At 40.4% G+C, this 24,333-nt stretch overlaps 1 protein-coding gene across 6 annotated transcripts in view; it reads right to left on the bottom strand.

Annotated features, from left to right (window-relative positions):
• Positions 1–1,603: 1,603 nt before the first annotated feature.
• The window catches only part of PDE4D (phosphodiesterase 4D), a 614,535-nt gene continuing 591,805 nt past the window's right edge, over positions 1,604–24,333 (bottom strand). For all 6 annotated transcript variants that reach the window (XM_074995544.1, XM_074995546.1, XM_074995547.1 and 3 more), the window contains 8 exons: positions 16,976–17,148; positions 15,628–15,726; positions 15,373–15,537; positions 13,215–13,314; positions 8,546–8,700; positions 8,044–8,166; positions 7,334–7,516; positions 1,604–6,681 (listed from right to left, as the gene is read on the bottom strand). In XM_074995544.1, the coding sequence (XP_074851645.1) occupies positions 6,271–6,681; positions 7,334–7,516; positions 8,044–8,166; positions 8,546–8,700; positions 13,215–13,314; positions 15,373–15,537; positions 15,628–15,726; positions 16,976–17,148 (1,409 nt within the window). In that variant the 3' untranslated portion in view covers positions 1,604–6,270. The remainder of the gene's footprint in view (positions 6,682–7,333; positions 7,517–8,043; positions 8,167–8,545; positions 8,701–13,214; positions 13,315–15,372; positions 15,538–15,627; positions 15,727–16,975; positions 17,149–24,333) is intronic.

The raw sequence follows: 24,333 nt of genomic DNA, 5'->3' as shown, positions 1-24,333 counted from the left end.
CTGGGAGCCGGATTGGTGCTGCGGCGCAGCTGCTGCCCAATGTCAAAAGCTGGGAGCCAAACTGGTACAGCTGCCGCCCAGCTTCCCCCCAGACTGGGGATGCCAGGAGCTGGACATGCACAGTGATGCAGCTGCAGCCTGGGTCCCCCCCACCAGCTGCCAGGAGCTGGACCAGCTGCACAGTCGTCGCTCAGCTGCCCCCCAGCTGGGGGAGCCAGGAGCTTCGCTGGCGGGGCAGCAGCCCCGTTCCTGGCGCCCCAAGTCATGAGGCAGCTGACAGCCACAGCTGCCATCCCAGCAGCCAGGAAGCACCCCCCCCACCCCCAAACACACAGCAGGGTGACAGCCCCCACAAGGCAGCCACTGCCTGACTCCAATGAAAAGGTGACCATCCATCCCATTTTGGCCGGGACAACACCATTCCCCCACGTCCCATATTTGGCTGGGGGAGATATGGTCACCCTAACTGAAGGGATCATAGTAGATAAAGAAGATCACAGCAGCTCCCAGTGGGCCACTGTCACCAATATTCTCAATGTGCTTTTTGAATGCAGACACAGGGAAATCTTGTGTAGGGTAGAGAGGTTAGTTGGAACAGGTGAAACCGCGGCTGAAACAGCAGCCAATTCTGGTGGCCACACTTCAAGGAGGTTGATAAATTGGAGAGTGTTCACAGAAAAGCTCATGAGCATGATGACTTAGAAAACACGCACTACAGTGATAGTCTCAAGAAGCAATCTGTTTAGTTTAAAGAAGAAAAATAAAGGTGTGACTTGATTTCAGTATTTAAATACCTGTCTGGGGAACAAATATTTCATAATTGGTTCTCACGTTAGCACACAGATGTGTAATACAGTTCATACCTGGACACTGAAGCCAGACACGTTCCAATACGAAGCAAGGCATAACTTTTTAAACTTTGGGACAATTTACCAAGGGCTGCAATTTATTTTTCAGTACTGACAAGTTTTAAATGGAGATTGGATGGCCCCCCCCCCACCACCTCCATCCCCCACAGCCTTTGCTCTAGAAGTTATCCTGGGATGATTCTATGGCCTGTGTTACCCAGGAGGTCGAGTAATTGACTGTAATGGGTCTCTTCCAGCCCTGAAATCTATGAATTTCTTCCTAAGTGAAGTAAGCATTTTTTTATCAGTACTTAAATAACTATTGGAATATCATCCATTTAGTCAAGGAGGTGTCTGGGGAACATTTAACTTCGTTTCTGTCATTTCAATTTATTGCTCCACTAAGGAGAAACAACCTGTCTCAGATTTTTTTTAAGACAAGCTCTTTCTTTCTCTGGACCCCTTCCTACTCCCACTGAAGCCATTGACAACTGTGATTATCTTCAGTGGAATCAAGAACAAGCCCTATCTTTTGATGGGTTTAGCATCTTACTGGATTGGACCCTTTACAGAATGTTGTATTTGATGGGATAATTTCTTTAATTGATCCTTCCTCCTTTCCTAATGTACTTTTCGTTCTATCACATGGGCATGGAATGTAATTATTTAATTCTTATTGCATTCAGTTGTATCTGTGTTGTTACTGATAGCAACACATCTGGGTACAATAAACTTTGATGTACTGCATCCTGGGTACAATAAACTTTATTTGCAAAAAAAAAAGTCCAATACAGGATCTAGGCAGAATCAACCCATGCTTTTATTTCCATTGCATATAAAAATTTCATATGAAGGTATTGATGTACAGTACTACTCCATAGGCTGTAAGAGTGGCTAAGAAATCATTGAAAGACTAATCATTTGCCATTTTCACACAAGTTGCCAATCTAAAGACCTACCCAAAGGAAAAACCAAATTAAAACAACCAAAAATGTTCAGGATTTCTGTTATTATAGTGTCCCTTTTATACTGTTTAAAACAAAAGCAATCATATTCCTTTGGGCCAGGGCTGCTAAAATCTACAGTTTGTGTCAAAAAGGAGGCTCTGTTTTATCTTGAAAAAGAATTTCTCCTTTCACTGAACAGTCACGTTACAAGGGCTGGGCATCCATGGAATGGAAAAGAGGTATAGCTCTTAAGCCAGCTCTACACTATAGGGAAAAATACATTTAAGATATGTAACTCCAGGTATGTGAATTGCATTGCTGGAGTCAACACATCAGAAATTAATTTGTTCTGCCATCCTCACAATGGGAGGTCAACAGGAGAAACTGTCCCATCAACTTCCCTTACTCCTTCGGATAGCCAGGAGCACCAGGCTTGCGGTGGAGCCCTGATGGTTCCATGCAGTGAGGCCTCACTAGGCATGATATATCCAACCCGAGATCAACCACCACCGCATCCATCTTCCAGTAAATGTAGATGTACCCTCACACTAGCAACATACTTGTTATCAGGAATCCTAACTGGCCTACAGCAATTGTGCTGTTTCAACAATGTGCTTAGGAGACTCCACTCCTGCAAAACTAATACTAGTGTTATTTAAAGGGTTACAGTCATCCTTTACACCTAGTGCATCTATGCTATACACATGTACAAAAGCCTTGCGCACATCTACAAATAGGAAAGCTTTGGCTGCTTATAACACTAATATTAGTGTTAAAGAGCATTTCCAAGGTTTCAAGTTGTCTTTTGCTCTACTCTTATGGTTATATAGTGCTGTACTGTACTGTACATTTGAATAAGGAAGGAACATGAAGGACAGTTGTCAAAATAATGCACACAAAGTCTGATTCATTTTCCTATGTGCCTAAGAGCCAAATCAGCTGTTAGGCCTGTCCTATGTGTACAGCATATTATTTGTGCAGCATTGTTTCAAATGACTGTATTAACTTAAAAAGAAGAACAGGTAATGGCTGAAGTTATCCCTGATTATAGTCTTCAAAAGTCAAAAGAAAACAATCAGGTAGATAATGCAATTGCACCATTCTAGGTATAGAAAAGCTTGACTTTCAAACATGATCATGAATGAAAACAGGTTATAGTATTGTACATATTAGATTGTGCCAGTGACCCCCCCAATACATTTGCTACTAAAAGTATTGTAGGAATGCCCAGCCCTAGCCCCACAACTATGTTACTTTCAAATGCAGCAGAACAGAAGAAAATATTGTTCAAAGTTAAGGCACAGCCCTGGGACCAAAGACCTGCAGCTTTTTAATTTATATATCTTTATGTATTTTATAGTTTTTCTCAAATCTTCCATAAACAAGCTCTAAGGTGACATAGAATATATTACAGGAGAAAAAAATGTACAAGGAGTATGTATACATAATATTCATTCTCTCACCAAGAGTTTCCAAAGGTAGCAACACCAACCTCTAAAGGATGATGTTATAATAAGAACTGATAATTTACAATTAACATTACAGTATGTACATTACAATAAATACATGGTTGTAAACAGAGACAAACAAGACTGTATTACAGATAAGGTCATTTGGTGAGAAAAATGCATGGCACAAAATAAAATAAATAATGCATTTTAAAACAAGTGTCAAAGCTTTCTGTAAAATCCATTTCATTCAAGTTTTTTTTTTAAAAAAAAACCTTCGAATGCAATTTTTCTACCTGAATTCACTCGTGATTTCTAACAAAGATGCCCCCCAAACAAACAAACAAACAAAACAGCATTACTGAGCACAGTAACTTGCAAGCTAAAGTGTACTGTTACAAGCAGATGCAGGTTTTTTTCTTTTTTTTTTTCCCATTCAGTACCCAACTCCTTGCATTTTCTTATGGCAAAAATATTTACAACATGTAAAGCCACTTACAAATCATATTCTTTTTAAAGCAGTGTGCAACGCTCAAACACACTTTGGCAAAGAAAAAAAAGATTGTACAGTGCATTAGATCCCTGTCTCGAAGAAAAGAATGTCCTTTTTCTACTATTTGATTGTCCATGTGTATGGGTGTGTATTTCACACTATGGTAGTATTTCTTTACAACTTTCTGTTTTCAATTAGTGCAGATGTAAAACCCTTTCAGGTCCATATTGATTTTTGGAATTTATATTGCTTTTTTCATTATTAAGATTCCAGGCACTCTTGAGAATTGAAAGGATTTTTAGATGGGAGTGTGGTTCAGGGGGGAGATGATGAGCAAAAGAGCCTAATGCTCCTATCAGCATGGTGAGGGCTCTCCATTTACTTTCCCCCTTTGATATCTTGTCAGATCAAGCCCTTTCAGGACTAACATCATGTAAAATTATGACCTGGTGACTGAAAAATGCCAAATGCATTTCAAAGCTTAACCATTACCCTAGGGTTTGTAACCTAGCTCTCGGAAATTGGTATAACCCCTTCTTTGCTTTCTACAAATTCACTGGTTCAATGCAACTGAAGCAAAGCAAATAAGTGCCATTTCCATTTCATTTTGACATCAATCACCTATGCCTTGTCATTCAGCCAGAATTTGTCACAGAAAGAATCTATTTGTTTTCCTAATCAACTATTTTCCAATCTCACTCATCAAAATTAGCCTTAATAAAGAGTGAACCACAGGAGATAAATTCCTTCCCACTACACATGACCTATTAGTAGAACTGTATAATGACAAGCATGATTCTATAACCCTCTTTTTACTTTTAAGGCCAGCTCTACACTAGGAAACTAAGTCAATTTCAGACACACAATTCTACCTATGGTAATTGCATAGCTAGAATCAACTTACCTGGCCGTCCTCACTGAGAAAGACTGACGGGAGAGCTTCTCCTGTTAATCTTGCTTATGCCTCATGAAATCAAACCCTGGAAGACAGACCCTGAGTGGGTTGATCTTCCTGGGTAGTACAGACATAGCTTAAGCTACTGAAGGTAGTGATCAAATTTAACATAGGATCCTTTCAGCACACCTTGGAAAAAAGAGGAGACTATTCAGAGGTTGTGACGTAATGTGGGGGAAAGTCCAAACCTTTTCAAACATTACTTTTTTTTTTTTTGATGATTTCTGAAAAAACATGCTAATGATTATTTTTAAAGTCACATACACAGTTCTGAGGTGACCATATGCTCCAGCTAAACAGAAATTACAGCCCAAATTGCTGACACAAAATAAGTTTTAAGGGAGACAAAACAGGAAAAATTCTACTGTTTTGCCACAGCAAATATTCTATATGTTTAATTAGGTTGTCTTGTTTAATGATGAAGTATTATGTTTGTATAAAAAGATGGTTATCACTTTTCCACAATGGGCCCACTCCCGCATATCCTGATGTGAGTGGTCCCATTGGTTTTAATGGGACTACTTGCGTGAGGGAGGGAGGAGTCGCAGGGTCAGCTCCACTGTGAGGACAAAAGCACAATGCAAACTTGTGTTGTTTGTCTGAGAACATCATAATAAAAACAAACGAAAATGAATTCCGTCCTACTGAAAGGGTTTCCCACAACACAGACAAAAGTATTTTGTGGAAGTCATTGGTACGTAAAATAATGGATTTTTACAGCTTAAATCAACGCTATAAAAATCTAATGTGCAAAACTAAAATAAAATAAATTCTATAACTAGATAACTAGAAGTATTATCCAGTGTTGCACAGATTTGTACTGAAAACTTGCAAGTTACTCTTTGGAAAAAATAACCAGTGGCAGATGAAGTTCTGAAGGTGTTTTTTTTTTTCTTTAAATATAATACCTCAATACATTTAATAATAAAAGTAAGTTCTACAAAAGATCTCAGTTTTACATATAATACAAAATGCAGAGGTCAGTGCAACACACTTGGCTGCACTTTCTTTATTTGTTTTTCAGTCATGTATTAGGAAGACTTGAAATTAGAAAATTATGCAATTTCCACAGCTCATCTTCCTACAGGTAACAGATTCATGTTGCGTCCCATTATTCATGTGCATTTGTTTTCTATTAGAAGCCTCAGTTCATTCTCTGGCTGTTTTCTTAAAACTCTGATGATAAATGTTACTCAATGCCTTGCTTGTGAAATAAAACAAAACAAAACACCCAAAGCATACCAGCCTTTTGCTGGGAGGCTGTACGCCTCTGAAACCACTTCAGAGAACTGATTTCTTTAATCAAATCTGCTAAGCGGAGATCTTATTAAAATGCAGTTCATGGATGTCTTTCCCTTTGCTCTCTGGCGCCATGGAGGTGAAATTCTGGTTACAATATTCCTGAGTGCCAAACTGAGTAATTAAAGTCAGTTTTGATCAACAGACGTCTTCGCAGGTGACAGTGAGCCGCGACCATGGTGGTGGCATATGACATGCACTTTGGGAATAATTTTTTAATTAAAAAAAAAAGAGAGAGAAATAAAGAGACCAAGAGAAAGAAACTGAGTCTTCAACACTGTTACGTGTCAGGAGAATGATCTTCCTCTAGTATGCAAGGTTCTGTGTGGGCCTCCTCTTCCACTTCTTCACCTACTTGCTCATCAAGAGGAATTTCAGTGGATTCTGAGTCCTGGGTGCAAAGAGTCTTGGAGTCACTGCAGCTGGTATCTTCTTCCACTTGACTTCCACTGTCCTTTTCAGTGTCTGATTCACCATCTTCCTCCAATGTTAATTCAAACTGGAATTTTTCAGTTTGGCCCTGCCGACCCTCTTCTTGGTCATCAGGTGCAGGAGAAGGGCTCTGAGGGATTGTGCTCTGGTACCATTCACGATTGTCCTCCAGGGTGTCCAAGATATCCTGGGCATCAGGGTGAACAAGATCTGCCCATGTCTCCCAGAGAGGATGAACGATGTAGTCTATAAACCCCACCTGTTCCAAGTAATGTCACAAAACAAGGTTAGGATGAACACCTCATCCATGAGAGAAAAAGCACAAATTCAAAACAAAATGGAAATGCTTGGACAAGGCCCTGATATTCATTGCTTCTCTGACAAACAGAGCACACCAGTATCAGTCATGGACATGCTGGGTACTCATATCTGTACAAAAGCTGAAAAGAAGCCATACTAGTCTACATGGGCAACAGGCTTTTGTGGCATTCTCAAGAGATTGCAGTGCTCCAGGATGAATCCCTAGCTTTTTATTTTGTATAAATGGGAGATGGATAGTGGAAAGGGTTTCTTTCTAAATGTACTTCCCAACCACTCAATCTTATCTCTTGAAGTAAACTGCTATTTTACATACCATTGTACTATTAAAGGGAAGGTTAATGAAACGATGTACTGTATTCCTCCCTATAGCACATCCCACATCACAAACCTGTGCCAACACAGAGCTATTTTTAATGGTAGGACATCTCAACTCCCTTCTCTTAGACGCTGCCTTAAGTAAAGAGGAAAGAAATCCAACAACGTACAGCCTGACACCCTGGCATATAAAACAAATCAAGTGGTTAAGATCCCAGTTTATCTAGTTGACTGTATTAGTAAGCTGTCTTACTGCTTATTTTCAAATGGATTACCTGTGATTTCTCTACAGATGCATTGTGCTTATCACACATGGGACTTATCTCCATGCCCCTCTCTCTTTCCCGGTCTCCTTGACGAAAGAACTCTTCCATTATTCTATCGGTCCACTGGCGGTAGAGCTGAAGAGGCTTGGTTGGATTGCTTAGATCTGCACAGTGCACCATATTCTGTAGAACCTAAAACAGACAGATATGTATTAACTGCTGAGCACCTCCTGTGTTATTAACACTAAAGATGAAAGGCTCTTTTTCCATTTACACATTCAGTGGCTGTGAAACAGAATCTTGAAAATACAGATAGTGCAGCATTTATTCTGTATAGCAAAAGCTGACTGTACCTATGGGTGTTTTTCACACTTGAATTAATAGCCACAAATTATCTCACTTCTGCAGCTTCTGTCTGTATTCAGAGGTAGAAAATGGTTAGGTGCAAGACTGATCAAGTTCAAAGATGTTTAGAGAGTAGGCCACAGAAACTTACAGAAAATTAAATGCTGAGAAAGTATTTTTTCTGCCTCAAGGCTCAACCAAAGAACTGGTCAGTACAGCACAATGTCATACTGGATGTAAGCACAGCGCTTGTGGCTCATGAAAGGATGTGTTTGAAAGGGAAGGGAGAGTGTAATGAGGCAACAATTGAGGACTTGGGAGACTAAGCTAGTAAATGAAGGCAAATGGCTGTTTTTTAGCATGAATGGTATTACCTGGATTCTGTCTGAATAGTTATCAAGAAGTAGAACCCCAGAACTTGTCACTTTCTTGGTTTCAACCATAGTTTTCAAATCAGCCAACAGATTCATATGTTTAGACATGTCTGTTGCAAGCACCTTGAAGAAGAAGACAAAAGATTAGTAACTAAAATGACTGTTTGAGTAAGACATCCACCAGATCACAGAGGTATAGAGGTTTATATGTTTTTGTTTGTTTTTTGAAGGGGGAATATGGAAGGAAACCATGTTACACACATATGACTACATTAATATTTTTCTTAACTAGGATTTCCCATGCAACAAAGACTGTTGGTTGTGCTCGCCTTAGTTTTAACTCAAAAGGAGTCCAGCACATGTTTGATAAATGATCAAATTTTCACTGTATTGTTTGCATTATGTGCTTGTGTGTATATAAGGTACTACAAAACTATCTACGGTTTATTTTTTTAATTGAGTAGGAGTGCATTAGAAGCGGGAAATACAAGCTATAACTCACAATGTCAATGACCATTTTCCTCAGTGATTGTCTTTGTTTTTTGGTCAAATTCTGGAAAATGTCACAATTCTCCTCCTGTAGCAATTTGAAACCCACAGCTAAATGATGGTTCTCCAGTACTGATGAGTCATTGTACATCAAGGCAAGTTCAGAGTCTGCAAGAAGAGTCACAAGGCAGAACATTAACAAAGTTTTTGTTTCCCCCTCGATATTTTTCAGACTGCCAAGACACTTATTACTCTGATATTTAGAACAGTCCTCCTCTTCATCATTGCAGGCTGCAGGTCAAACTAACTCCTTCCTTGATTTACTAGTTGGAATCTCAGGACATGGTAACATAGAAAAGTGATGTCTGTAACAGGATTTAGATATATACTTTTTTCCTTCTCTCATTTATCTATATTGGCTTACACAGAAAACATGTTTCGTGTAACACAGAGACTATTTGAACTCATGAAGTAAACCTAAAATCAAAACCTTAAAAAACTAAGGCAAAGGAGTTGGTGAACAGATACACAGAATCAGATCACTATTTTCAGAACCCCTCCCATACATGCACCATACCAGATGGAAAATATGGCGCACACAACTTCTAACACAATTATTATTCGAGGTAACTTGTATCTGCCTACAACTCAGAGCCAGGACAACAAAGCTAACAATTTGCCCTGTTTCAAACAGGTAACAAACAGTTTAATTTTCAACCTATGCTCTCCAACGATCACAGGCATTTTCAGGAGTAAATGGGTCATTAGCATTTGCAAACAACATGTTCTGGGAGGTGGGTGACAGGATAATACCAGTGATGTTTCTCAGTACTCTCTTGGAGAGCTATATGGCTTGAAAGCCTTAAGCAAGGACTTATCCCAATAACTTGAACTGAATGCAATTTACTGCTCATGACAGAATGCTTTCTTTTCAAATGTGAATATTCTTAATTCTTTCTATATAGCAGTGAAAACAAAGGTGATCATGTACCTCCTAGCAACATCCAGGAAAAAAATTGTACTTACATATATGTAAATGTCTGCATGCATCTACTTAGGCTGACTAACCAGTCTAATTTGCAAATGAAAAGCAAATTTTATTCAATGTATGCAGGAGAACAGCTAGATTTTATACACACAACCTGTTTACAAGCCTTTAAGTGCATGGACTATGATGACTGCATTACTGAAAAATAATACTTTCTATGCAATCACACTTGTCATTTACTGACATTAATTTCTGTTTATTACACTTTCTGTACCCTAAATCTAACTGTGCACCAGTCTATTCTACTCTTCATCCTTCTTATCTTCTCTTATGGACACTATAGTCTAAAATACTTTCAGCTCAACAGGGTTGCACATAAAGACTCTCATGTTCAGGTTTCAGGAGCCTCATTATGTATTCTCCTGCTGTCTCAGGCTACGTCTACACGTGCACCCAACTTTGAAATAGCTTATTTCGATGTTGCGACATCGAAATAGGCTATTTCGATGAATAACGTCTACACGTCCTCCAGGGCTGGCAACGTCGATGTTCAACTTCGACGTTGCTCAGCCCAACATCGAAATAGGCACAGCGAGGGAACGTCTACACGCCAAAGTAGCACACATCGAAATAAGGGAGCCAGGCACAGCTGCAGACAGGGTCACGGGGCGGACTCAACAGCAAGTCGCTCCCTTAAAGGGCCCCTCCCAGACACACTTTCATTAAACAGTGCAAGATACACAGAGCCAACAACTAGTTGCAGACCCTGTATATGCAGCACGGACCCCCAGCTGCAGCAGCAGCAGCCAGAAGCCCTGGGCTAAGGGCTGCTGCCCACGGTGACCACAGAGCCCCGCAAGGGCTGGAGAGAGAGTATCTCTCAACCCCCCAGCTGATGGCCGCCATGGAGGACCCCGCTATTTCGATGTTGCGGGACGCGGATCGTCTACACGTCCCTACTTCGATGTTGAACGTCGAAGTAGGGCGCTATTCCCATCCCCTCATGGGGTTAGCGACTTCGACGTCTCGCCGCCTAACGTCGATTTCAACTTCGAAATAGCACCCAACACGTGTAGACGTGACGGGCGCTATTTCGAAGTTACTGCCGCTACTTCGAAGTAGCGTGCACGTGTAGACGCAGCTTCACTCTCCTGGACCAAACACGTGAATCTTGTGATTCAGGAAATCCTTCCTCTACCTTTCTTTATCCTGAAGGCAGAAAAGCTGTAATAGCAGAGAAGAAAAAGCCCTTGTGTCAACCAACAGCCCTTTCATCTTTCACAGAGAAACATGTAAGCATGTTTATTTGCTATTTTTCCAACAAGGAAGCTGGAAAATTGTAGAAAACACAGCCTTTCTGAGAGTCAAGGCTGTAACGAGAGCTCAAAACTACAGTTAGTAGGGATGGTTTGTATATGGGTGGTTTGTGGGTGGTTTGTATATGTTAACATTTCTATTCACTGCGGAAGAAGGGAAAAGTACCACATGTTATTCAATATAATAATCCTGTTAGCAACTCCTGGTATGTTTTGAGAAAAGATGGAAGAAAACTGTATGGTTTTATAATAGCTGCTCTCCCTCAGGATTTATGACTGAGTGGGAGCACCTTGAGTTCCCACATTTCCAAGCGACCCTTGCCAGACAGGCTGGTCAGGGGGTGCAGAGAGTCTGTGTCCCTTCTCACAGTTCTTTAGCCGCATCCCTCCTGGTCAGTGGTAAACATCTTGGGTGCCATAAAACCCAATATTTGCTCTTAGATAAACTGCTTCTCTGTTTGGGAGAGTTTTTTGTCTCCAAGGATGGTGATGAATTTTCTATTGTTTCTCTCTAATCCCTTTAAAGTCTGAGTCCCCAGTGACTTTTGTACTTGTAAAAAGAGCAACCACGAGAGCCCTGAAATTCTTGGCCTCTCTTTGGCATGCCAAGAAGAGTGCCACTTATTGCCAAATATAATGCAGAAGCTTGGCCAATAATAATTGAACTAAGGTGACTGTCTCATTTCTTAAAAGTTATTAAAGAACTATATGCATAATTGGGCTGAATTTGAACTGGTTACCCTCAAGTGAAGAACTTTATAACACTACCAGTTCCTTGACTTAGCCAGTCACCCAATGGTAAACTCACAAAAAGTCAACAATTTCCCCAGAAATGAATACAAATAATTCCCAGATCCAAATGTCTTTACTTAAACTCTTCTCATTTGATAGCAGTTCCATGCCCTTGTAATATCATGTTACCATTAAGTGCACCCAGGAAATGGTTTCATACATCTTGGGTGTTTTAATATTAAATGCTATTTTGGGCACTAAGCCTGGTTCAATTTGCTCCTATGTTGAGCTGTTCAGCTGTGCTTCCTATCAATGCAGCTTTGACACCTCTGTGACATCCCCAATTCTCCTGCTTAGGGGTGAGTCACCAATCTGCATTTCACTAGAGGGTAGCCCGGAGGCCACTAAAGCACATAAAAATAAATTCTAACAATCTGCAGGGTCTCATTTGAACCCATCACAGCAAAAAAGACAAAGCTGAAACACCCTCCCTAAGAGTGTTGGGTCCTGGCATTTTAGCACTGAGGCAACAGAGTCGGTCAAGTGCAGAAATTATCTACAGTAGCTATCACCATGTATGTAGATGGGCTAAAGCTGCATGCACAGACGTGATTCCATTTTCTTCATCTTTCCTCCTTGCTTTCTCAGAGCCTCAGTGTAATTTCAACCTTGGCATTTCTGCTGAGCTAATGCAAAAGGGATGGCAAAAGCAATAATACTGTATAAAGTAACTTATGTCGACCCAGACTGTCCTACCTCATTCCTGCTGCATCTTTTACCCACAATTAATCTGTGCTACTTTATGCATGCTGTATATCTTACTCCACAAATAATCCCATTCAAATCAATAACGTTACATGTGGAATAAGGTGCTATTAAGTAGAGGTATCACAATCTGGTCATAAAAAATAAAAGCCATGCTTGCATTTGGTAGAAAACAAGGAGGATTCTTGTAATGCTGAAGCACAGAACGGAACAGGGCAGCACAAGTCACTGCTACACTGGACTAAATACTCAGAGGTGGTATTAGGCTGCTCTACCTCACCCTGTGCCTTTGTTCAGAGAGAGGACTGCCACTAGAGACTGGCCTCTCACAAACAGGAAGAGGAGAGGTTTTACCTAGCCTAAGGGCTTTGTAGGTAGGAGGCAGCAACGTAAGCCACACATATGCAGAAACCAGTTAATTATCATAGTAGAGCTAGAGAAGAAGAGGCCCTGCATATGCTATTTTGCAGATCTCTACAAATCTAGGGCTGATCTTATTCATATTAACTGTTTTCTTTTTTCCATTTCATCTTCTATTATACATACAATTGTTTTTTTCTTATTTAATGAAACCCTTATACAACTTCCACTTCTATTTCAGAAGAAATAGCATTCTGCTCCGATGGGTGAAAGTGCTGGAGTTCATCTCCCTAGTAATTCCTACCCCCTTTGAGCACTTAGTTCAGTGGGTAATTATGTGCAGGGTTACGTTACTTGCAAAATGACTATCTGATTAAAATACAAACACTTGTGAATATTCTAAGAAAAGGCAAGAGAAAGGCACCAAGGGGGAAAGCTTGTGCTTCTCATTTTCTATGAACACAGTTTATAGGATACCAAGCAGAAGCTCCAAATGATACAGAAATAACCTCCATACTTACTTGTGTTGATAAGAAATTGGTTTGAAACCCCAGGGTGATCAACATCATGTATTGCACTGGCAAAAATTGCTGCAAGAATCTCCAGATCAGTGAACACTGCCTGGAAAATCACAGAATGGGAACAGTTAATAGCTGAGAAAACTGCCTTTTCAGTGAAAAGACAGTGTATTGATTTGTTCTTCTCTTTCAGAACTAATGTTTGAAAACGAAAACAAAACGACAAACAAAAACTCTTTCAAAGTGGTTTAAATAAAACAGGAACTTCAAAAGGTTAAATGTACTTTAAATATAATACAGCTGTGAAAAATAGTCCATTACATATACAAGACATTTCAAATTTGGGTACCTGAACACTGAAAGAACCACTGAATTCAATGAAACAAAACAAATGTGAGTTTTTCAATGTCTATCTATAAATAAGGGCACTTGTATTTAGATCACTGAATATTGATAGATGCCTAAATCTTAACACCTACCCAAGTCTGAAGATTTTTGTCTAAGTAATTATTTTACACTATAGTTAGGACCCTAGCAAATTCATGGTCCATCTTGGTCAATTTCATGCTCATGCCTGCTAAATGATTTTAAGGGAGAATGGTTATGGTTTATTATGTCCCTAGGCTGCAAGGTATGCATCCTACAATTAACTGGTTCTTTTAAAACCGTTATGAAAAGAACCCATCAACAACAGTATGCGGGAGGATATTAGTATATTACTGGCTCGAACACTCTGTTGAAAACAAGGCTGTGAAGGGATAGGTGAATCAATAGATGAAGTAATGTTACTGACAATCAATGTGGCTGCCCACTGAAGCGTAAAGTGACACAACTCCATTTAAGAACTGAAGCAGAGCCTCATTCCTGTCACAAGGGAAATCTCCAAGAGGACTGATTCTTTTAAGAGCCAACAGACCTCTCAGAGATCCCAAGAGCTCTCCAGATTCATTCACTTCATGGGAAGAGCAGGGAGGGATGAGGCATTCAGACACAGGGCTGACAGGGAAACCTGGTCTGAGTGGATGCAAATCCCTTCTGAGTCACCCCAGCTTCACAGGAACATGTAAAATAGGCTTAATCACAGTCTGACATTAAAAGACGAGAGAAATTCCAACCCTGCCCTAAGTTCCTTTCACCTCAGAGACTTTAGCTCTCATTTAAATAGATCAAGTAAAGAAGATTAATTTAAAAAAAAAAAAGCCTGGATTTCAAGTTTTTTTTAAACACAGTGGACATGGCTACACTACCCCTCCCTTTCAGAAGGGGCATGTAAATGACAGGGATCAGAACTGTTTAATGAGGTGCTGATATGACTATCCAGTGCCTCATTAGCACAATTGCGGCCAGCCGCACTTAGAAAGTGCTGCTTTCAAAATGCAAACTGTCCATGTAGATGCAGGCACTTTGAAATAAACCCCAGAGTTCAAAATTCCCTTATTCCCAATTCATTTTGGGAATAATGGAACTTCGAAGCCTGGGGTTCATTTTGAAGCGCCCACTCGACACGGCAAGTTTGTGTTTCAAAAACAGCACTTTCGAAGCGTGACGGCCCACCATTATGCTAATGAGGCACTGAATAGCCATATTGGTGCCTCATTAAACAGTTCCGATCTCTGTCATTTATATGCCCCTTCCGAAAGGGAGGGTTAGTGTAGCCACCGCCAATAAGACTATGCATTATGGTTCTAGCATATGGGATTAATATTTCCTGAGTATTTTGAGCTTCAAGATGAAGGGAATGTGGGAGCAATTTGGTGAAGAAAAGTAGAAAAATAGAAATGTAGTCTTGTGGAGAGAAAAATGTAACAGTGAAAAAAACAACACTGTATTGTATTACATAGGGAAACACATCCTGTCATCGCCCTTCCTGCATAATACCCATTGGTTTCACTGAGAGTTCCACATGGGAAATGACAGGATGTGACCTGTAGCTAAAAGCAGATTATGAAAACAGGTCATCATGTTACAAGTTGAATGTGGTTGATTTAGCACTAGTTACTGGACACTAGTTACTGGACAAATCCAAGTCCATAGTCCTGGCTCCTCACTAAATTCCTTTTTACAAAAACCCAATGTCTTACAGACACTGGGTTAATTTATATGTCGCTTTGAAGAGTCTTTGCAATGCATGTTTCCCTCTTCCATGGATATGTAGATTTACCTCTAAAGCAGGTGTTGATAGCAGTACATGAGTAGATTGAACAACATCAGCAGCATGTATGTTGTTGTGATATGCAACATCTGCATGGTAATGGTCTTCTAGGGTCATCAAGTAAGTTATTAAAGTGTCGACTGGAATTTTAAATGTTTTTAACAAATCCCGTTCCTGGAGGAAGGAAGAGGAAAACAATTAAGCTGATAAGAAATCTAACGATTGATAAATAGGGGGTACCAGTGCTGCTTCCATCTCACTCACCTGGAAAATGGTATGCATGATGACGGTCAGAGGTCGGTTTCCAGATAGTTCTGCTATTTTGAAAACATGCAGGCCCCATTTGTTCACATCTTCTAGTTCCTAGCATGAAATTAAGCAACACAAACTCAGAAATCAAGCCTTCATTTTCCAATTATACTTGTTTGAACTAGCTACAACTGATAAGTCAGGAAGATTCAAGCTGAAAAACAGACTGAGCCACTGAAAAAAGTAATAACGAGGTATCCCGTGGCACCTTAAAGACTAAAAATGTGTGTGGGCATAAGCAGCATCAGATGAAGTGGGCTCCTGCCCCACAGAAGCTTATGCCCGAATAAATTTGTTAGTGTTTAAGGTGATACAAGATGCGTTTTAGCTGAAATAGACTAACACAGCTACCCCTCTGCAACTCATCAAACTAGAATACCAAACCCTCTGAAATGATGAATTCTGCTGCTGGTAACCTCATTAATATTTGAATTTGCAGCTGCCAGTTTTCCAGATTTTAACTCATTAGGCAGGGAGAGTTTCTCTTCTAATCAGGTTGCTTTGGAGAGAGAAATGCTATTGTACCTTGAATGAGCTGAAATGATGCACTTTACTACCTCTGATACACCTAGCCCAGTAATGGCAACTTTGAGCTAAGAGGAAACCTTCAGAGATGTGGCAATTCTATTGTCTATCTCACTCACTGTGTATTCTGAGGAGCAGAATGTTCAGATAAGGTGGAAAGTTACTTGAAACAAGGAAAAACATATTTGAAAATGCACAAATCTATAAGGGAATGAACAAACAATTTATAGCATCTGTTGAATTATGGCCAGGAAGGGTAGTCTTAATGCATACGTCACCCAATATCCTGGGGGAAATTTTACTTTTAAAATGAATGTAACTGATATATAACAAGAAATGATGTTGCCCTAGTAGCATGGAGCCAATGCCATGGGCAGTTGTGGAGTTCCAAAATTATACCAATGCTATCTATTTTGATTCCTTTGCTAGTGCTCAAATGAAAGTTAGATATTTATTTTGCTCATATGATTTAGATATAAAGACCTTATTAACACACATACAGTACTTGCGTACATCATGTACACCTCAGCTAGAAAAAAAATCCCACTGTACTTCTTTTGGAACAGAAGTTTACTGTACACTCGCTCGATTTTTTTTTAATGTTCCTGATTTATACTTGCCTGTGTGAGCGCAGACTCTAGCATTAGCACTAGAAACCAAAGGATGTGGAAAGAGTATGGGATAATACACCAAAATATGCCTGACAACGTCAAATATTCATTGAATTGCACGGCAATCTTCTCAAGTCGTGGTAGAAGACAAGTTAAATCTCCCTTACCTTGGCAAGAACATCTTCTTGTTCGGTTTTAACACCAAATTTGGGGATACTGGAATTAGTTAAACTTGAGCTATGCATCAGTTTTTTCACTCCGCTGATCTGGGACATAGGCCTCTTCTTCTTCTCTTTCTCTTTTTGTGTTGGAGAGGGGATTTCCACTTCATGTTGTTTGTCTTTGAAGAAAGGGGAGAAAACAATAACTTTGAAGGGTGCTTATTAAAATTCTGTATTTTTTGTTGACCTTAATAGTTAAAAATGATTTTGTACACACTGAAACTCATCCATTATCATTCCATGTCTTTTTTAAGCTAAATGTGGATACTAATAATTATGAGAAATTAAAAACAACTGAACAAGGAAAATAAATTCTACTGTATGAAGAAGCACAGTGTCATTCCAAGGGTTGTTTCATTATTTCTAAGAGGGTAGTTTGAAGGCAGGTTGCAGCTGCATCATCCCTCTTTGTCCAACAACACATAGGGCTTGTCTACACTACCACCTTCCTTTGAAGGAAGGGTGGTAATTACGGTGTTGGGAGTTTACTAATGAAGTGCTGCCGTGCATAGGCAGCACTTCATTAAGCAAATCCCCATCCCATCCCTCGGCAGCAGCTTTGAAGTTTTAAATTGCTGTTCCATGGGATGATCCAAAATAATAATAATTATCATCATCATCAGCTCAGAATCTGAATTAAAAACTAAATTTAGGTATTTTCTGTAGAATGAGAATTTTAAAACTTTGTTTTAATTTCTGGAAACTTCTAAAAACAGCATCCAGGGAGAGTCAGGGCTCCCAGGATTTCTGGACTACCAGACTGTGAAAGCCCTGTTAGCTCCAAGGCAGCCTTTGTTGCCCTGGAGTCAGAGACTCTGGAAAAGAGGTATCAAGCAGGAGCAACTGCCAGAGAGCTAGGAGGGCAAGCTAGTAGGAATCCAAGAAGGCAGAATCAACAAAAATCTTCCTGGTTTCTGTTAGAATTTTATTATAATCTATGTGTCCTTGAAGAACGGTAGTTTTTTTGTTTGTTTTTTCCCCAGGAATATAAATTTTTAACAAACTGGCATTTTCTGATAGAAATAAAAACCATTCTATTCCAGGAAGTTTCTGACCAGGTCTAGAAGTTATATAACATAAATACAACAAATAGCTAGCTTTGATTACGGCAAGAAGAAACTGAAAGATTTTAGTCTTCAGTACAGGCTTCAGGCTAATATATTGACATCTTTCATCCTTATGTTCAAAGCCCAAGAAAATTAAAATATTTGTCAAGTTCTTGTCAAAATACTGCTCATTTTTCCCTTGGTTCACACTTCTGTTTTGGAAATGACTGGGGTTATATTCTGAAAAGTTACTTTGTAATAACATTTTGAAGTATCATTAATTCTTCTGCTCCTACCTTTGGTAAATTACTTACTTAATTTACGATGCAACAGATTTTATTTTTCTCAATTGCCACACCTGGCAGTTCAAAGTGGGATGTTAAAATCAAGTTGTTCTTTCTGGCGCTTACATCATTGCCAGTAATAAAGATATCTGATTTAACTTGCAAGTTTGTTGATGGCTTGTGAAGTAGAAAAGAGTGTAGTTTCTTGTTCTTGGATGAATTAGCTCTATCATGTTAATGAAAGTGCAAACTTGTTTTTGTCGGATATGAAGATGTGACTTGAAAATGCAAAGGAAGGAGATGTGTCAAGTAAGAAGGTGCCATTTTTATACAGTCACTTCTCTGACAACAACCACACTTCAAATGTGCAGAAACACTTCCAATAGGAAAGCTCAAAGATCTAGAAATGTTGGGCTTTTTTCTGATTTACAGATGGCTACTTTAGGAGTGGTATGACAGAGTAAAGGAGAGTTAAAGTCAGGGTAAATTATACTTATATACACTTTAGGCCTCCTTTACACATCCAGACTAGTGAAAAGTGACTGACCCTCATGTAAATAGGAATAAGCTCCAAAGACTACCCTGCAATAAAAGACCTGTGGCATGGTTGCAGCTGCCCCAGCTCTACTACCTGAGGCTCACAAAGAATGGGCTGCAGGGCTGTAAAACTGCAGTTGAGATGTTTGGGTCCAAGTTGGAGCCTGGGCACTGAGATTCTGTGAGGAGTTGGGGTCCCACAACCTAGGCTCCAGCCAAGCCCAAACATCTATACTGCTACTTTTAGCCCCACAGGTCAACACCCTTGAGCTCGAGTCATCTGAGTCTCTGAGACTTGGGATCCTGGGATTTTTATTGCAGTGTACACATACCCATTAAGTCTGGATTTCATTGCATGCAATTCATTTGGGAAAGGTGCTCCTGAACTTGATCAATTTCAAGCAAATGGAAAGCAGCGAAGTCTGGAAGAGTTAAATATTACATCTGTTTTTTTCTGCGTATTAAAATTGAGCTGTATAGGCTCTGAAATTTCTTCCCCATATTTACAAAGCCTTTTCTTTTGTGCTATAAAAATCGTGTCATATTCTTGAATGTTAAAGGTTTTGAAGTTAGCCTAAGTGACCTGCCAGGTGGCCTGCAGTGGAAAGAAAAAAGTGTTTTTACCCTTTCTGCTTTCTTAGGATACGTAAAAGGAGGCATGAAAAGATTTTTAAAAGCATTTTTCTTTTTTTTTCTAACCTTAGAAATAAGAGGCATAGCAAGTCCTGACCTTTCCTGTTTTTTGATGGAGGGCTGGTGAATTGAAAAAATATGCCATTTTCACACCTGAACTGAAGAGAAAGGGTGGGAGCATGTGAAATCTATTGCAACAGAAGACTTTTCTCCCAAATTTTAAACAAAACAAACAACACACTCAATAAAGCAAAACAAAACCAAACGAACAAAAAATAACTAAGGTAACAGTGTTATAAACAGTCATTAAAATTTTTTCCTTCTCAATTTCTCAAGCTTATCTTTTGTGATGTAGTATAACCAGGTGTTCTCTAGTCCAGCAAGTCAGGAAAGTCAAGGATGGATACTTCCAACATAAAATATTATCAAGGAAAAATTCAATGTACACTTCTAAACAAGCCAATCAACCTTTTCACCCTCTATATATGTACATAGTGTGGCAGATCGCAGTCTGCAGCCCACAGGGGCTTGTTGGAAGGGGAACATTTTAGGCATTGGAGGACCCCCTTTCTGTTCCCCTTGTAAGTTCCCAGAGAGCATAGTCCTGCAGGCTGCATAGGCAGCTGGGGCTCATCAGGGGCAGCCAGCATCAGGCTGGAGTGGAAGCACCTGGGACTAATAAAGTCTCTCAGGCTCTTCTATAAAAGGCTCTCCCCAGGCAGCAGGAGGGGAGGGCATGGTGCCCAGAGAGAGCAAGGCTGGACGTATGGAGAGACCAGACCAGACCGTAGCATGAGCCTAGCACAGCAGCACAGTACTGGGGAAAGGTCTCAGAAGGTGGTGGTGGGGTGAAAAGGCCCAGGGAGACAAAGGTTTTGTGGAGCAGGGGCAAAAAAGCTCCACTGGGTCTCTCCCTGCCTAGGGTCCCTGGGCTGGAGTCCACAGCAGTGGGTGGGACTCGTCTACCCCCTGGAAGGGCTGACCGACTGGAGTAGGGCCAGAACAGCTCAAGGCGAGAGGAGAAGTGGACCTCCTCTGCCCCAAATTTGGACTGGCCTATGATGAACATGGCTCGGTAAAGGGAGACCCTTGCCTCCGGGAAGCCCCAGGGAAATGAAGGGGGCCTCTCTGAGGCCCACAAGGAGCCGCCTGGAAGCACAGGACCTTTTAGGGACAGTCGAGCAGTTTATCAAAACATATCCTATCAAAAACAAAACAACAAACATCTTTTCCCCTCCTGAACTGGTCATTTTAAATTAAACAGAAACTGCATATGGAAGGCAGGGCCATTTCTGGATTACTGTGTTTGCTTCTGCACTTTTTATTGTCTACCTTTCAGGAGCTTAAATCTACTGGAAAGTGCACAGAATTCTGAACAACTCACAGCCATGAAGAGAGTGTTGAAATTTCACTAAATTTTTAGCCTGCAGCATAGAGTTCCTTCTCCTCCACCCCTCTCTCTGACCAATCAGAAAAGCAAAGGAGGAGGAGAGCTCTCGAGTGCTGCAAAGACAAAAGAGATAAAGAGCAGTGACTCATGTGCGAACCTTGATGCTTATGGATTCGGTCAGATGCACAAAGGTTAGATCCATCAACAGGGAGGATTATAAACTGGGTTGTCAGATTAGCTCAAGTGAAAGGAAGCATCTGTCTGAAAGACTTGAGATCTGCCATGGAATTCCATGGGATTTCCTCATGTTTTGTTAAATATGGGCAGCTAATGCTATGATAGATGAGCGCCTTTTGCATGTTTAAAATAAGAAAATTTCCTGTGTTGGTATGGTTTTTAGAGCAGATTATTTTATACTGGTTGCTAGGTTCTATTACATTATACGTCAAGAAGAAAACTGATTAATCACACAGTTTATGTATGAATATACACTGGAGGAGCCTTGATTCTCTACCAAGAGAATAGATATAAAATGTGGTCATTTTTAACAATTGCATACAAGACGTATCCCTGATTAGACATTCAGCCCCTATATTTCAAAGCAAAACAGTAAAACCCTTTTCTTTCTCATTAAATGTTCCTCGCTTTCAAATGTTAGTAGGTCTTTACATACCCAGCAGGTGAGTTGCTTATTAAAGAAATAAGAAAAATGCAGAAGTTGGTTAACAAGATATAGATTAATTTAAATTTTCTGCAAGAACATTTTCCTGCCACACATCATTGTTCTGAATCTGTATATTCATATGGATAAGGCGACCATATCATCCTGTTCCAAATAGGGAACAGGGAGATATGGGGGGAAGGGCAGCTCCTCCAAGCCCCAGGGAGCTGGGAAGGAAGTGGCAGTTGTCGGTGCTCCCTGGCAAAGCTGGCCAGTGCTCTCTGGTAGCACCGGGGAAACAGCAGCTGGCGGCACTCCCTGGGAGCCCAGGGAAGCCACAGCCGCCGGTGATTCCCCCCGAGGCCCGGGGAAGCTGCAGTGCCCATGCTCTCCCCTGATTCCCCGAGGCTTGTCGGGGGGCCAAATACGGGACAATTAGTCCCTTTTAAAAAAAAGTCAGGACGACCATCTCGCCCAATACGGGATGGATGGTAACCCTACATATGCATATTTTGATTCTTATGTATTTTATGTATTTAAGGACAGATCTGTAGGTGAGAATCCTGTTGCAACCCCTTTCATTAACAGTTCCCTTATTTATGAAAATACTGTTTTTAATTGGATGCCAACCACACTAAGACAATATTAATTCCGAATATAGTCTAAACATTTTCTCTCAAAAGCTTATTCTGCTTGGAAGATGCCGATCACATGTAAAAAAGACTGACAATTGAATTTTCTTATCTTGTCAAAATGAGTCAATTTTTCACGTGAAAACATGCAAAAACGCTGATGGCTCAGCCTTTTCATTTGGAGGAGGTGAAAGGCATCTTCTAAGTAGGACATCTCCTCAGGCAACCTTATCCTAAGCTTTTAAATATTTCTGAAGCTGTACAATAGTTTTACTTCTCACTTCCTGTGAAAGTGAATCTGATCATTCTACTAAAACAGTGAATAACTGATATAACACTATTTTAACCAATTAATTTCTGGTATTATAGACTCGGTTCAAATGTGTATAAAAACACAAACACACATGCATTCATTTTGTATTTTAACACATTAGCTATTTTAACGTCCTTTTATCCTAATTTAGACTTACTTATGTGTCCCTATCTATATTCACAGTTTCGAACAGGCTAAGTGTGGGTGTGCATTTAAGCCATGTTTTAAATGAGCATATTCTATATCTATCTTCAATACACACAAATATAGACTACTGTTTTTATCACTTCTTGGCCTTTGTGGCTAAGTTCAAGTGTAGTATGTCCCATAAACTGTATATCTCCACAAGTGCAGGACCGTGAGGGACTCTGGACAATGAGTGAGATTTTGACAAGGAACATGGTCAGGGATCACTCCTAGTGTCCTCCCCAATGGCCTATGGACTATGTCATCATAAACTTTTCCTGGTCACCCACAAAGATGGACTCAGCAAAGGCCACAACCATCTTTCTCCTCCCACCACCTGACACTTTGTTTCCCTCCACAGGTGCCAGAGCAGATGGCCAATGGGACAGTGACTGACTGTGACCGTGACTGAAGACAGACGACCACTGAGGAACAGAGTCAGGGTATGCTCCCATCACTTTTCCTGATGGACTATAGCCTCTGCTTTTATGGAACTTGGATTGCCGCCGAGGAGGGTCACAGCTGAGGCTTCAACCACTTTCCCTCTGAGGCCTTGCTCCTCCCTCAGGCGACAGAGGACACCATCACCAGGACTTCAAGTGACTGCAGCCAGACAGTGGGATGTGAGATGACTGTTGAGGGACATGACTGAGGATGATGAGGGACTGTGTCAGGTGAATCACTGGCTTCCATTACCAGATGGACTGAATTAATTTTTCATTTTTAAATCTTAGGACTTAGCCACAAGAGTGGCAAATTTCTCTAATTAGTGTATTTTTTTACACTGACAAATGAAGACTCTATTACATAAGAACATAAGAACATAAGAACGGCCATACTGGGTCAGACCAAAGGTCCATCAAGCCCAGCATCCCATCTGCCGACGGTGGCCAATGCCAGGTGCCCCAGAGAAGGAGAACAGAAGACAATGATCAAGTGATTTATCTCCTGCTATCCATCTCCTGCCCTTGTTCTGAAGGCTAGGGCACCATACTTTATCCCTGGCTAATAGCCATTTATGGACCTAACCTGCAAAAATTTATCAAGCTCTTTTTTAAACCCTAATAGAGGCCTGGCCTTCACAGCCTCCTCAGGCAAGGAGTTCCACAGGTTGACTGTGCGCTGTGTGAAGAAAAATTTCCTTTTATTAGTTTTGAACCTACTACCCATCAATTTAATTTGGTGTCCCCTAGTTCTTGTATTATGGGAAAAGGTAAATAATTTTTCTATATTCACTTTCTCCACACCATTCATGATTTTATATACCTCTATCATATCGCCCCTCAGTCGCCTCTTTTCCAGACTGAAAAGTCCCAGTCTCTCTAGCCTCTCCCCATATGGGACCCGTTCCAAGCCCCTAATCATCTTAGTCGCCCTTTTCTGAACCTTTTCTAATGCCAATATATCTTTTTTGAGGTGAGGAGACCACATCTGCACGCAGTACTCGAGATGTGGGCGTACCATAGTTTTGTATAGGGGAAGTATGATATCTTTTGTCTTATTATCGATCCCTTTTTTAATAATTCCTAACATCCTATTTGCCTTACTAACTGCCGCTGCACACTGCGTGGATGTCTTCAGAGAACTATCCACTATAACTCCAAGATCCGTTTCCTGATCTG

The sequence above is a fragment of the Carettochelys insculpta genome, chromosome 5 (genome assembly GCF_033958435.1).
Source record: "Carettochelys insculpta isolate YL-2023 chromosome 5, ASM3395843v1, whole genome shotgun sequence".
NCBI lineage: Eukaryota > Metazoa > Chordata > Testudines > Carettochelyidae > Carettochelys > Carettochelys insculpta.
Note: the sequence above shows the minus strand (reverse complement) of the source record. Positions and strands in the feature narration are given on the sequence as shown.